The sequence below is a fragment of the Typopeltis vanoorti genome, chromosome 6 (genome assembly GCF_054136105.1).
Source record: "Typopeltis vanoorti isolate ZY-2024b chromosome 6, IOZ_Tvanoo_1.0, whole genome shotgun sequence".
Classification (NCBI taxonomy): Eukaryota; Metazoa; Arthropoda; class Arachnida; order Uropygi; family Thelyphonidae; genus Typopeltis; species Typopeltis vanoorti.
The window spans coordinates 68,787,222-68,800,563 of record NC_143554.1 but is presented as its reverse complement, the minus strand read 5'-3'; the positions used below and the strand labels follow the sequence as shown (position 1 = coordinate 68,800,563).

Sequence of the window (13,342 nt, the reverse complement as noted above, 5' to 3'; positions counted from 1 at the left end):
GAACCCGTGTCATTTTAAATCGTAGAGCGTGTATTACATCATCTATCTGAAACTATACCTGCGCTCATGCTACACTTAGTGGAAAGCTCTTTCGCTTTTTCAAAGCTTGTAATCTGCATCAAGGAGAGAATATTTTGTATTTCCGTTCCCTTAAAGAAATTAAAGACCTCCACTAAAACTTAAAAGAACTGCCCAGCTATATCAAGTTCTGTTTCTTGCGTGAAATATTTCGTATGAAATTTCCTCTCGGGTATCAAAAGCATCCTCGGTTTAACTTAAAATTGGAATAAAGAAAAGAAAATATAATTGAAGATTAAGCAAGGGAAACTTGAAGATAAAAGCATAATATAGAGCAGCGGGTTAATTCATGCTCAAAATCCGAACGATGTTAAACATTCCTTAGGCTTAGGCGAGCAGTATTAAGAACAAATTTTTCTACAAAAGCTTTGAAGTTTCAAGATGTTAAAAATAAATCTAATTTCGTGTCCGCTTGGTGGATTAATTAGTGTTGATGCTGGTTCGCTTTTAATTCGTTTAAAACTTGGAAGTTACTCCAAGATTGTTCTTTCGATGTAATTTAGCTTTTCGAGTCAGGCAAATTTACTTGTCACGAGATTTCACCAATCAAACAGAGGATACTATGGGTGAACTATTTTATAAAACATCTCGATTGTCTTCTCCAAAAGATCATCCCCCCCCCCACCCAAGCCTTCAGTTTAGTAAAAATACGTTCATGACATTTTTGCGGTTTAGAAGTTTTTTTTGCATCTAAAACGTCAAGACGTTCTTAACAAGGATCAATGCTGTTCATCATAAGATACACTTTCACCAGGAAGAGAAAACATTCATTGTATTTCCTTTCTTTATCTCATCATTCTCTGTTAGCCAGATGGATGCTCTGTCTCAACACTACAAGTCCATTGAACTCGCTTCATTTGATCTACGAAGCCTCGGTGAATTCAAATCCACTTTCCTATCTGATGGTTTCTACGGGTCTTTCACATATTCATTAAATTTCTCCAATCTCAGAACTATGCCAATCTTATTAATATATTCAAATAGACATCCATTCTGCCCACCAGACTGTGCCCTTTCTGGGTTCCGTGAAAAAAACAGACTTCCTCAATTAGCTTACCATGATTCGTTAAAAATTCCTTGCAATTCTGAGACGAAACAATCTGGACACGCAGTCTCCTCTAAACACAGGGTTCTTTGAAAAGAAATTTTACATTAGAGCGGATTCCTAATTGAATGTTTGTACAAAGAACTGTAAAACCTTGCTGCATCGTACTAATCAATATATCAGGTGGTCTACAGTTATTCCTGTGTGAGAATCGTTCTCATACACTGCTTGCTTAAGTTAGCCAAGGATGCTACACTACCTTCATGTTTTACCTGCAAGTAGAACAAATATGATCTACTACGCAGATATAAGCAGTAGTAGCAGACACAGAAGAATTTACAAATAAGTATTTCAATAGCTTTGCCATAAACAGAATATGGAAATATCAACAGAAAATACAAACACTCATGATTAGCTGGCCAATCAGGTGTAAGTTAGGTAAATAAACGGAAAAAATATAACAAGTGATGAATTTTAAATGCTTAGGAGTTCAGATTAACTCAGAAGGAATAATAGAAAATGAAAAGAGAACAATAATATAAGGCAAATGAAGGCTGGGAAGGACAAACAGTTAAACTGTTACAGAAATGAAACTTAAGGAAAAGTATTAAAAAAAAAACAAAGTCGATAAAATCAGAAATGAAGAGATATACAAAAAAATGCGTCTTGTGAGTGGAAAGTAAAGAAAGAATAGCAAAAGCACGTTAACAGAATGATTAGGAAAATAGAAATAGCACTAAAAGAGCAGTTGGAAGACCAAGAAACAGCGAAAAGATGTATTGCAATCAACATTTTTGCAGCAGGTGTTGAAGCTTAAGGTGAAAGAGTAGCAGACCATCACGTTTCAGTTATGTTTGCTTGTGGCTTTATTCCAGTTTTAAATTATATTGAGAATATCTGGCGAAAATTTTTATATGAAATCAATTTCATATAATTTATACATTATTTTTTTTAATTATGCCTACTTATGTTTCATACTGGAAGAAAATCCACGAAAACCTCAGATGTTGAAACTTGTTATCCGAAAAGCTACAAACCAACTGCAATATTTGGTTTTAAAGTTCAGAAGTAAAACTGCCCGTTGAGATCTAACATTGAGGATGTCCATCAATGATCTAATATGGATGAAAACGCGAGCCGAATCCAAGAATTTGCCATGAAAACAGATGCATCACTGCTAATGAATTCGTTAATCGATCTAATTTGAATCATAAAAGTAATCCGACACCCATTTCCTCTGCGCAGAAATTTCCAAAAATGGCACGACTGTTGTTCCACCTCTTACTGTTTATTTATTCTAAAATTCAAGTTGGAATTGAAGAAAAGTTTTAGTACTTAATGTTAATGATTTAACCAATGCTTAAGATAATAAAAGGCTGTACTTATTACAGTGCAATGATGCAAACGCTGAGCTCATTGTATCAAGTCACAGTGGAATTACTGCTAAGTACTGAACAGCAGACAATATAGTCGGTATTTTTTAATTACACTTTATACATCCCGATGTAAATTATGAAGTTTTCTAATAAACCACTTTTTGAACCAAAGTTTATATTTCTTCATCGAATCCAGTAATAGTACTAGTAACGTATTGCAGTCTAACACTTTTTAGGTAGGAACACCGGTTAGTTCTATAATTTTGTATACATTCCACATCATTTCGATGGCTTCATTCTTTTTATGCTCTTAATATGTAATATCCAGCTGTTCAAATGTATATTGCTTCCCTCAAGGGGAGTATTTATCTTGCTGATGCTTGAGAATTCACAATCACTGCTGATCTGGCTAATAATTTATACTCTATCACTGATTTATTTGTTGAAGAATGATACAGTATACGAGCTTGAATCCATGGAATTTTTCTGTTACATAACATTCATTTTTAATACTGCTCTGAAGTTTTGACCTTATCTTGATAATACCAAATACTACGAATATCAATTATGCTTATTAAAACATCAGAAAGCAATTCGATGGACTCCCGCCAATGTTACATAACGTCATTGAGACTGGATAAAACATGTTTATGTAATAAGTTTTGTAATGTAATAGTGAGGTCTCTATTCAAAGTAGTTCCAAGACAAGTTGCTTTTTCTGTGGCTGTCTGCATGTCGCAACGTGGTGGTGAAATTCCTTACAATTATACAAGTGCTTGTGTTTCGAAGTCCTATTTAAATGATTGTTTTTCTCTTTTTTCATTGTTCATATGAAAATAGGGGACCTACACGGATGTCGTTTTTCTAGTTTTGAAGTTCTAAATGACTGAAGAGGTGATCGTGAATAATTTCCCCAAGAACGATTGCTTCACACATAAAAGAAACTTCCCTTCTTCAGTAATAAGTGAGGGGGGGGGGGGTTAAGAGAAAAACGCAGGATTGATGTAATAAGTTACATACACATCCTAAACCAAGTAAAATGCACAGAGCTCGTCCGTGAATTACGAAGCGCTGTAATTTAATCATTCCTCTGTTAACGCAGCGGTATAAATACCAGCTTACTGTACATTGGTTTACTTATTATTATTTGACACCTCCAGGGAGTCCAAAGACTCATCGAGGGAAAGTGTGCTAACAGCATCGAACGATTAACCCCTTCCAACTACTAACCGCGCTCAAACTTACTTAACTGAGCCATTAGCAGCAGAGGCTCTACCAATCGACCAACCTTTGCCGGCTTACTGTACTTCATCGACATTCCCCAAAAGTGTTGCGTAATTTACGAACAGAGACTTATTATAAAAAAGAAAGTTAATATTTTGAGCTTCTTCTTAACGATATTTTATTAAAACATTTTAATTGAAAACTATAATTTTGTTTTACCCTGAAGAGTGACGTTCACACTGCTCAGTCCTATCCTTACTCCCATATCAGCAAATATCTTTTCTTTGGAAAAGGCCCGATAAGGACTAGATATTGAACCATAAGAAACGTGCCAGTCTGTTCCGCAAGCAGTTACTAGAGAAAAAAATAAAGTTAATGAGTAAAAAATACTAAAACATACAATTCAGTGTGTAGTGTGTTACAAACAATTCGAGCAGGAAGTAATTTGTCAAGAAAAGAAAACGTGGAGTTACATTATTAAATCTGATGGTCTCCTTACGTAATTAAAATAGAAAGTTAAGTAAATAAACCACGCCTTATAAGTGCGAAGACGCAGAGGGGGAAAAAAAAAACGCTTGTAACAAGAATTGCATACAAAAACAGCGTAAGTGTAACAATGTATTACGATATTAAATAAAAGGATATTTTGAATCTTGTTTGAAACTAAAACTATTCGAAATTGACTTCGGTATTTATGAGAATAACTTTCAGTTATGGGGATGCCTTGGTATTAGCATTACTTTAGGAAGGAAGCCCATATAATTGCTTTTATCACTGCTTATGTTTAAAGTATCACTAGCCTAACAGTTGTTTCGAACTGTTGGTTCTCGGAGACCATGTGGGCAGAAATCTTAAGGTTAAGATCCTCTTTTTCAATATTGTAGCAATCTTATGTAAGAAAAGTTATTTTCAGTAAGTCAAATCTCATCGGTGTGCGATTTGAAGTCGAACGTACGGCCTGCTGGGCAGGAGTATCTTTTAAGTAATTTCATATCAAGACAACTACAATGTCGAAGATTACATTCTTGTATTCAGATCATTTCGAAACTTTTAATTAAGTTTCAAATATTTGGGTTTGAAATGATTCATAACATCTTTTCATTTTAATAGCTTTACATCGCCGATTTGAGAGCTTCTAGGCTATTTCAATTATATTAAGGTTTTATTGTTATTGGTATTTATCGAAAGGACTCAAAAGGGCTAAAAAAATACTAACTAGTGCTTTCGGTAAGAATTAATCTTACATTTAAATGTATGACAGTAAGTTATTGTATTATTAGTTGCCCTTAGTAGAGCACAAAGTACTATTGTGGAAAGCATTTTTTTTTTTTTTAAATTTCAGAGAAGGTTGCCTGTTATGCAAAAAACAGTTTTCCTTAAAAACAGGTTAACTTTTTGTTTAGATTGATAGTTCAAAATCAGTATTCAGCGAATGAATTTAAGTGACTACTGTATTAAAAGACCTTTCACTTCGTGCATAGGAAAGAGGGGAGCGAAGTAGTAGAGAGGGCAAAATAAGGAAAATCTTCGTGTATGTCGTTTCCGTTTACCCGCTAGAATTGAGGACGCTGAACTAAGAACGTAGTACTGCTTATATTACCACGATTATTCCAGATTCACTGCGCAGCAGTGTAGATTTTAAAAAAATAAATGAATCCAAACGAGTTTTCTCCTCACCTCCTCTTAAGATACCTCGGTACATTATCAAGATCGATTCTGTTTCTCATCTCCACCCTTAGATCACACGATAACTACGAACTGGCCAGACAAGTAACGGTTGTCAACTTAAAACAAGAGGCATCACGTGACCGACCTAGTTCAATTTAGCTTCTGCGATCAGCCATCAGGAAGTAGCGAAGCGAAGCAGAGTATTATAGAAAATAAAGAATTCAACACATTCGGCCAAAGGCATTGATAACGCGGCTGTACAAAATAAAACAATAGGATAATCTTTGAGAGAAATTTTCTAATCAGAAAGCATTACAGAACTGTGAAATAATCCATACTGATGACTGCATCAGTCCTGGACAATTGAATATTTCACCCCCCCCCCCCTCAAAAACAAAAAAAAAAAAAAATGAGTGTGCATCTCCTACTACTTATGCATGCCTATTAAGTGCTGTGGCCTGCTGTTAAAAATAATACTTTTATAGCAATCAAAGTAGGGTTGAATTCCTGTTCTGAATCCTTTAAAGCACAGAACACTTGTTACAGAGTTGAAATTTTGTGGAAAAAAAATTCGAACCATAGAGCTAGAGAAAGACCCCTGGAGTAAACAATATCATTGGCCTGAATAGGAAATCTCATTTCTTTATCATCATCTTTAAACAATAAACTAGATCCCAATTGCTTGGACAAATAAGGTCAACGAAACCCCATGTTTCGACATTTTTTTTGCTCCCGGCACTCATTATAAAAGAAAAATAGATTAAAAATCCTGTAGCAAAACGTCCTTTTCATGTCCAGAAACATAACAAATAGGTCACTTGTAATGGACTGAAGGGTGTTGTCAGTTTACCATGTACCAGTAGCATGCATGTTCTCAACGATGAATAGTTAATGAAGATCAAAATATATTATGGAAGCAATATGTTGTCATACTACCATAAGATCTGCCTACACATTGCCAGCCCTGAGTCAATATAGTAGTACGTCATCTGTCGTAACTGATATCTGCAGTTAAAAGGCGTGGTCAAGAAGTCAGGTGGAAATAATTATCTTGGCTTTACTTTCCTGAATATTCGAAAAATAGAAAAATCGATTGATTGTTCGGTGGGATGATGATCTGAGACGTATCCCATTATCTGAAATACCTCTCCCACCAAGATGTTTCCAATATACTTAAACATGCGCCACTAGGAGTCAAGAGAAAACTAATTTGGCCTTTTTCGATAAAATTTGCTCTTTATGAACATTGATTTCAAACCGTTAAATATTTTGTATTATAGATATTCAGTTGCCCCAGTTAGGACGATTGGATCAATTTCAGGCAGTTAACTATTTCTGGACTTTGAATTTTTCAGTGAAGAAATACAGACAACTAACTTTACATCTTGTCAAATCTTATTAGGAAAATCATTTATTGCTCATTCAAAATGCAAGATGTTTATTCATTAGTCACTGTTAAAAAGCGGTCATTAAAAATTTTATAATTACTTTTAAAAATAGAATAATAACAGAATTATTTTATTCTCTTTAGAAATATTACAGATACTGAAAATTGATAAAAGGCATTTGTAACTCAGTCAATATGGACATGCTCTTTAGATGGGGGGGGGAGTCTCGAATGCCTTCTGGGACGGGGGCATCTTTACAGAGGCTAACTGAAGGTGAGTCAGCCGGTTATACATAGGGCTGAGAGGTTTTCCTCCTGAGAAACAGAAACCTGCCATTTAAATGCGCTTTGGCAGACAGTGTATTGTGGGATTAACCATTCTGTTTTGACATACACGAAGCGAAGTTAGCTGCATGCTATTGAACTTAATACTGGGAAAGTTAAAAAAAAAAAAAATTCTTCAAAATTCCGCTTTGTATGCTACCAAACGGCTTTTAATAGTCAAAAGCAATTACATTCTGCCAGGCGCACGCATCAGTAACGTGCAATATCTCTTCGACTTACAGATATGTGACGTAATCTTCGGAATTGTGATTACACAGGTATTCACAACAGACCTGGCAGGTACTTAATTCCCCCCCCCCCCCACACACACAAATTATAATTTTCCTACCATTCCCTTTTGATGAAACAATAAACTGAACTCTAGAAAAGCAAAATGCAGAAGTGATCCGAGACAATCGTAAATGGGGGGGGGGTGTTTTTTCCGCTATGGCATTCTTGTATAGTGACAATTGATTAATCACGACAGCTGAACCTAATCATTTTAGTTTATTTGCTATTTATCGAATTCTGTCAGTAAAACTTGTCCGATTGCAACAATTGAAATGACTAATTTCTAAACTAATTGCACACAAGTCTTAATTTTCTTCTGTTTTATTTTCTAATTCTTTTATTTTCTTCTTAATCACCTTGTTTTAATATTTCCGGATGTATCTAGTAGCCAATTCGTTTGAAGTGCGGTAGTCATAGCGACCACGCTAACAGTGTCATGTTGGAATCCTCGTGAGTCATTAAGCCATTTTTTTTTTCATCAAGATTAAAGCACCATCTGGTGCTATCTTAATGAATCGCTAAAGTTTTAGGTTGACACCATTTGCCTGACATTTTAAACACGATTTCACTGACATCTTGATACACCATACCAGTCTTTTCTATAGAGCTTGCCTTTCGATAACAGTTATGTGGGTAAAGGTGCCAGCCACGTATACCTCAGGCCCAAAGGAGAATTTCAGCACATTTTGAAGTCGCTGTAAATGATAGAAATATTACTTCGTCACATTTAGCAAGGATTAAGTATGGGGGTGCGACATCTGCCAACGAGTAGATAAAAAGTGTTACAGTGGGTTAAATGTTTTTTTTTTTTTTTTTTTTTTTTTTTTTTAAGGATCTCCATGAACTTTAATGCTTTAATTTTCCTCATCACAATTTCTCTACGCATGTGCGAATGTAAACAAACGTTAGGCATTAGAGAAATAAACTTTATTAACTTGCTGTTCAAGGAAACAGGAAAAATAAATACGTAGTATTAATTCAAGTACGTAGTGGTGATAATTTTTTTTTTTGATCGCGTTGAAAACGAGATCAAAAAAAAAAACATTGAACCCTTTGAATTCAATAAATCAAAAGAAACGGCATCTCTAACAGTATGCAGGTTATCTGAAAAGAACTTGCCGTAAACATTTTGGAATTATCACTCCTTTTAAATCCTCTTCCCCATCTAACAATCTGCATAATCGGCTTTCGTCTTGCGAACTCGCAAGTTTAACAGGATGCACACGGTGCAAACATTACTGAAGACATCTTGCCAGCGCTTTGTGGACCTAGATTTTAAGCAGTTTTTTTACGGGGGGGGGGAGAATGTATGAGGCAAGATCGCACGCTTTATTGAAGATGTATTAATAGTTCAATATTAAAATTGATTTAATACCTCGGCTGTAATATTGTTTAATGAAAAATAGCCATATTTCAAGTTTTTGAATTGTATTACCGTTCAAAACTTATAGGTGTTTTGTCATTTAACGGAAGATTTTGAAATTGTTCTAATTTCGTATGGGGTGAAGAGGGAGAAATTCTCTCTTTTAACAAATTGTCTTGGCACAGAAAGCATGCGCCCATGGAGATGCACAAATTATGTTCAAATGTTTCTTTGTCGCATTAAATAAAACAATATTTGAAGTATTTTTTACTTTCATTTTTTTAAGAAAATGAAAAGTCGAATATGAACTGAATGGGAAATCAGATTCGTGTTCTTGCGTTTGCTCAATCCTGTCAAGTCAAACCCTCGCAACTTAGAAGAATCACTAGTAAGGAAAAGATTAGTGTCTCCAGAGTGGTTAGAGCTATCTGGTATTCTGATAGGCATATGAACAATTTGTATACGACCACTGCTGATGGTCAGTGTTTGAGCATCTAATTGCTTTTCAACTGCATCTGTGCAGTTGAAAAATGGCCAGTTGATGTTGGGAACATTAAAATCGCCAAGAAAGACTTCACTATTAGGAAAGATGGACATAAAAAAACATTTAAAAAAAGGAAAATCGGAAAGTTCAGAATGGGTGGCCGAAGCTGAGCGATTGCTATAAATTAATCTGAAAGAATGAGACCGAGAAAATTTTAGTCAAAGATCAGAAATATGAAATTCGAAGTTGGAAAAACTGGCATGGTGTCGCTGTGATATATACCGAGGTAAATGGTGCTTGAAGAAGCTGAAATTTTAGTTTGTTAGGAAAAGTATGTGTGGTTTGAAGAATGGGGAAAAATGAGCATTGAGGGTGCAACTAAAATCATATGTATTTCCGCATGTAAATCATTAATGTTTGCCGTTTTAAATATCAATTAGGAGATAATATTTACACGAGAAGAGAAGAGAAATTTTCACACATTTCTTGGGCAGATCGTGGCCTTGGCCCTGCTCTCATATTACCGATCTGCCTTTTTCCAGGTCAGCTAGCAAATAATTTTACTATCATAGAATTATGGTAGGGTTATTCTGTAACTGACCTGAAACGCCCCCTAAAGCATCCGTTAGATTCTGTACTATCCATGACTGTTTTACGGAATAACAGTATTAAAACTGTATCTTTAAGAAGAAACGTTGGATCTCACCATAGTGTCTGACGTAATTCTGAAATCACTCTTGTTTCTTGAGTTGCAAGCTGGAAGAAACAGGATTTTCTATAGAATCCAAACTCAGTATTTTGCCATAAGCTTCCATGAGGAGTGGTCGTATTACACCGGCGATGAAACGTCTGTCACCTAGCGATGCCTGCCACTAGAGATTTGGCATTTCCTCTGGTGGGTGAGTGCCAACCTCGACCCCTACCTACGTTAATTCACTTCTAGAGCCTTTCGCCCAATTCTAATGACTGTTGACCAAGGAATATATCTAGGGCTACTTAGCTAGTCCTACTAACGTTTTGAAATTAGTAGACTCCTCTTACGATAGCAGAGTTTACATGTTTGTGATGCAGACATGTCATCACAATCAAATTCCTGACATGATGTGCAGGATATTATGATAGGATGCAGACAGTTCAAGACGTAATTTGAAATGCAGAGTTGTTCAGCACTCTAAATGGGAAGATTACAAAAAGTTTTCACATTTATTCTCATCTGATATGCCGCGCATAATTCGGTCCTGTATGCAAGTTTTTAAGTGCGTTGTGAATCAACGGAGCCTATTTAAATGCAGGATAAAATAACAGCAATGGTCAATCTCATATCCACGAAAATCTGTTCGTGAAACAATAAGCTCGTGATCCTTATTATTAACAAAAAAGGAAGCGTGGATTAAGTTAAAGCAGGAAGTGATCCGGAAAGTGGATAAACAAGGAAAAAAAAAAAAAACATGAACAAAATTCGTTACGGAATATCTGGTTTTCCTTTCTGCTTGCATGAACGGCTATTGCTAGAGAATATATCTCTCGCCTGAAAGAAGCTATATTACTCGTCTACTACATCAACACCCAGCTGACATCTTTACGATAGATCTCAGTTTCATCATGGGGGGGGGGAAGAACATTTAAGTGAGATGTTTATCTAGATGATGTAGTCTGCTCACAGTAACGAAGTGATTTTTCTTCTGTATATCTACTATCCACATATATTATCCTTATTCCCACAGGTTTCAATAACCACTTCTAGAATATACATTTAGCGTGTTTTAATCTCTCACCAAGATATTTCTATTGTGATGAGAAATTTAAAAAAAAAAAGTTGTTTACGTAAAAAGCTAATGTAACAGATTAATCCATGCAGGAGAAAGAATAAGTTGCAAAGGGAAATTTGCATCCTTAATTTCGAGGTTAGTTTTGGATTCTTTTTTCAATTGTAGTTCATTTCACTTTTACTCTTTGGTTTGCTACAAATTATAATATGTTAGAATGAAATAACTGGTGAAAGTAAGTTTAGATTTTACTTTTTTTTTTTTACTTCAGAATAGAGAAAAAAAGTTAAGAAAATAAATGAACTTACTTAAGATAACTGCTCCTACAAAAAGGCTGGTCGTTATACAGATGAGGGTCGAAAATCTCTGGAAATAAGTCATTGTAAATGAGATTAGTTCTTATATATTTTTTAAAATATTCACATTTGGATGATTTAGATAAATGAAACTGAAAAATTGAAAAGGCACAAAACATTAAGATATGTCGTATACATCTCAGATATTGCTGAGAGAGTTTTGAATTAAAAAAATGTATAGATCAGATTCTAGTTTTAGCATCAACAGGGTGCCACTAAACCTATAAAAATTTACGTGCTGCGAACGTAGCTGCTTTTGATATCGATTTGTAATTTATAGGTTGCGGGTAATGCGAAATTGGTGAAATTCCTCTCATTTGTACATTTCTTTTCATTGCTCGATGGGCATGTTAAAATAGCATGCAAAACTCCATACTAAAAGTAGCTTTGGGGTTAGGAAAAAAAAATCCCACACCCTAACTAAACTGAATGCTTACATGTAAACAGGATAAGGAACTTGTCGATCTACTCTGAAGTGAAAAATAAGTACCGATGAGCAAATTGTTATATACTTGAGCATGCGATTCATTTCAAAGGCCTCAGAATACCGGCATAATGGAAGAAATCCAAGAAACAAGGTTCCCGAAGTGCACGTGATAAAGTAAAAATCTCTGTGATAAACATTTCTATATTTGGATGATTCACATCCCGAAGGAATAAACAGGAAGCATGTGCTACAGCCTTCCTTGAATTTTTCTTGAAAGCTGTTAATGCAAGTTTAAAATTTTTTTTCTAAGATTTCAGAAAATTAATTAATCTAATGCAGATTTCCTTGGAACATGAAACGTTTTTCCTTCCATACAATTCAAGCAATTATACTTAATTCTACGACTAAAGGGAATGTCATTTGTGCATAATATGGAGATGGGTTTATTTTTATTTTTCCAAATATAAAAGTACTCCGAATCAACAATAAAAAATCCACTTTCATTCTGTTTGCAGAGAGCTGATTGTCTACGTCATTTCCAACTCAAGAATGATGTTTCGAATTATGGCAGCAGTAGTTTGGGGACAATGGGAGGCCAAGGTATTATGTGTGAATATTTCCCATGTTCTGATTGGTTTGTCTGTTTTGGAGAAAAACCCTGACTAACTCAGCTGCATAAAAGATTCTTCGCATACTATCGAACGAGGTCTTTCAACCCAACACGAAGAAGGTTACTGGGTGCCCAGCACCTCGGAAACATTGATCAGCGAAAAAACAGCGCAGTTCTAATTGGGGCCGAAGCATCAAGTTACGATGCAAGTGTACTGTCTGTTAATTGCACTTGTTTTTCACTTAGTTGGTCTGACTGACGGGATAAACCATTACTGACCCTTTATTAATAAAACTGGCTTTTATGAACCGGTTAAAAAAAAAAAAATACCAACAAGATAGGTGTTGGCACTTTCACCTGATCCAGACTAACAATTGAGAAAATAAATTAACAATAAATTGTTTACTTGTGTGCAACATTTCATCAAGGAAGGATTTTCGTCGGTGTCAAAATGCATCCGCCATTATAATAGCAATTTCATATATTGAATGAGGTTTAGTGTTTAAATTTGAAAATTACAATGTATGCTAATTGAAATTCATTTGCACTAAATTTTGAAACTTATTTCTTATTCTAATCACATTTTTCAATACTTAGCATTCATGACATGTGACAGCAGACTTCATACCAGCAAAATGTTTGTTTATATTATGAAAGGTAAAAAAAAAAAAAAAAAAAAAAAAAAAAAAAAAAAAAAAAAAAAAAAAAATCACACCATCTTAAGCCCGTGGCCTTGCATACATAACTGACTGTTACAAGTCGCAGAATGGTAATTTTGGTGTGCTCGTGAAATAATAATAGCTTTAAGTTAAAGGCTACTGATAATTGCAGCGTGCTTGTGTTACATTAACATGCTTGATGGTTATGATGTGCTTAGTGTTCTGCTCGTTATTTATGCTGTTTGGGTTGTATTCAAAGTATCATTCGGGTAGGTTTATAAGTA

General features: G+C 35.0%; 1 protein-coding gene and 1 long non-coding RNA gene across 2 annotated transcripts in view; one reads left to right on the top strand and one right to left on the bottom strand.

The window, feature by feature from the left end:
• The window catches only part of LOC150105515 (uncharacterized), a 227,578-nt gene that overhangs the window by 81,686 nt on the left and 132,550 nt on the right, over positions 1-13,342 (top strand). The window lies entirely within an intron of this gene.
• LOC150105516 (dual oxidase maturation factor 2-like) overlaps positions 1-13,342 on the bottom strand; it is a 62,290-nt gene that overhangs the window by 20,227 nt on the left and 28,721 nt on the right. Inside the window, exons 3-4 of the mRNA XM_090394864.1 lie at positions 11,315-11,372; positions 3,943-4,077 (exon numbers count right to left, since the gene is read on the bottom strand). Coding sequence (XP_090250990.1) covers positions 3,943-4,077; positions 11,315-11,372 — 193 coding nt within the window. The remainder of the gene's footprint in view (positions 1-3,942; positions 4,078-11,314; positions 11,373-13,342) is intronic.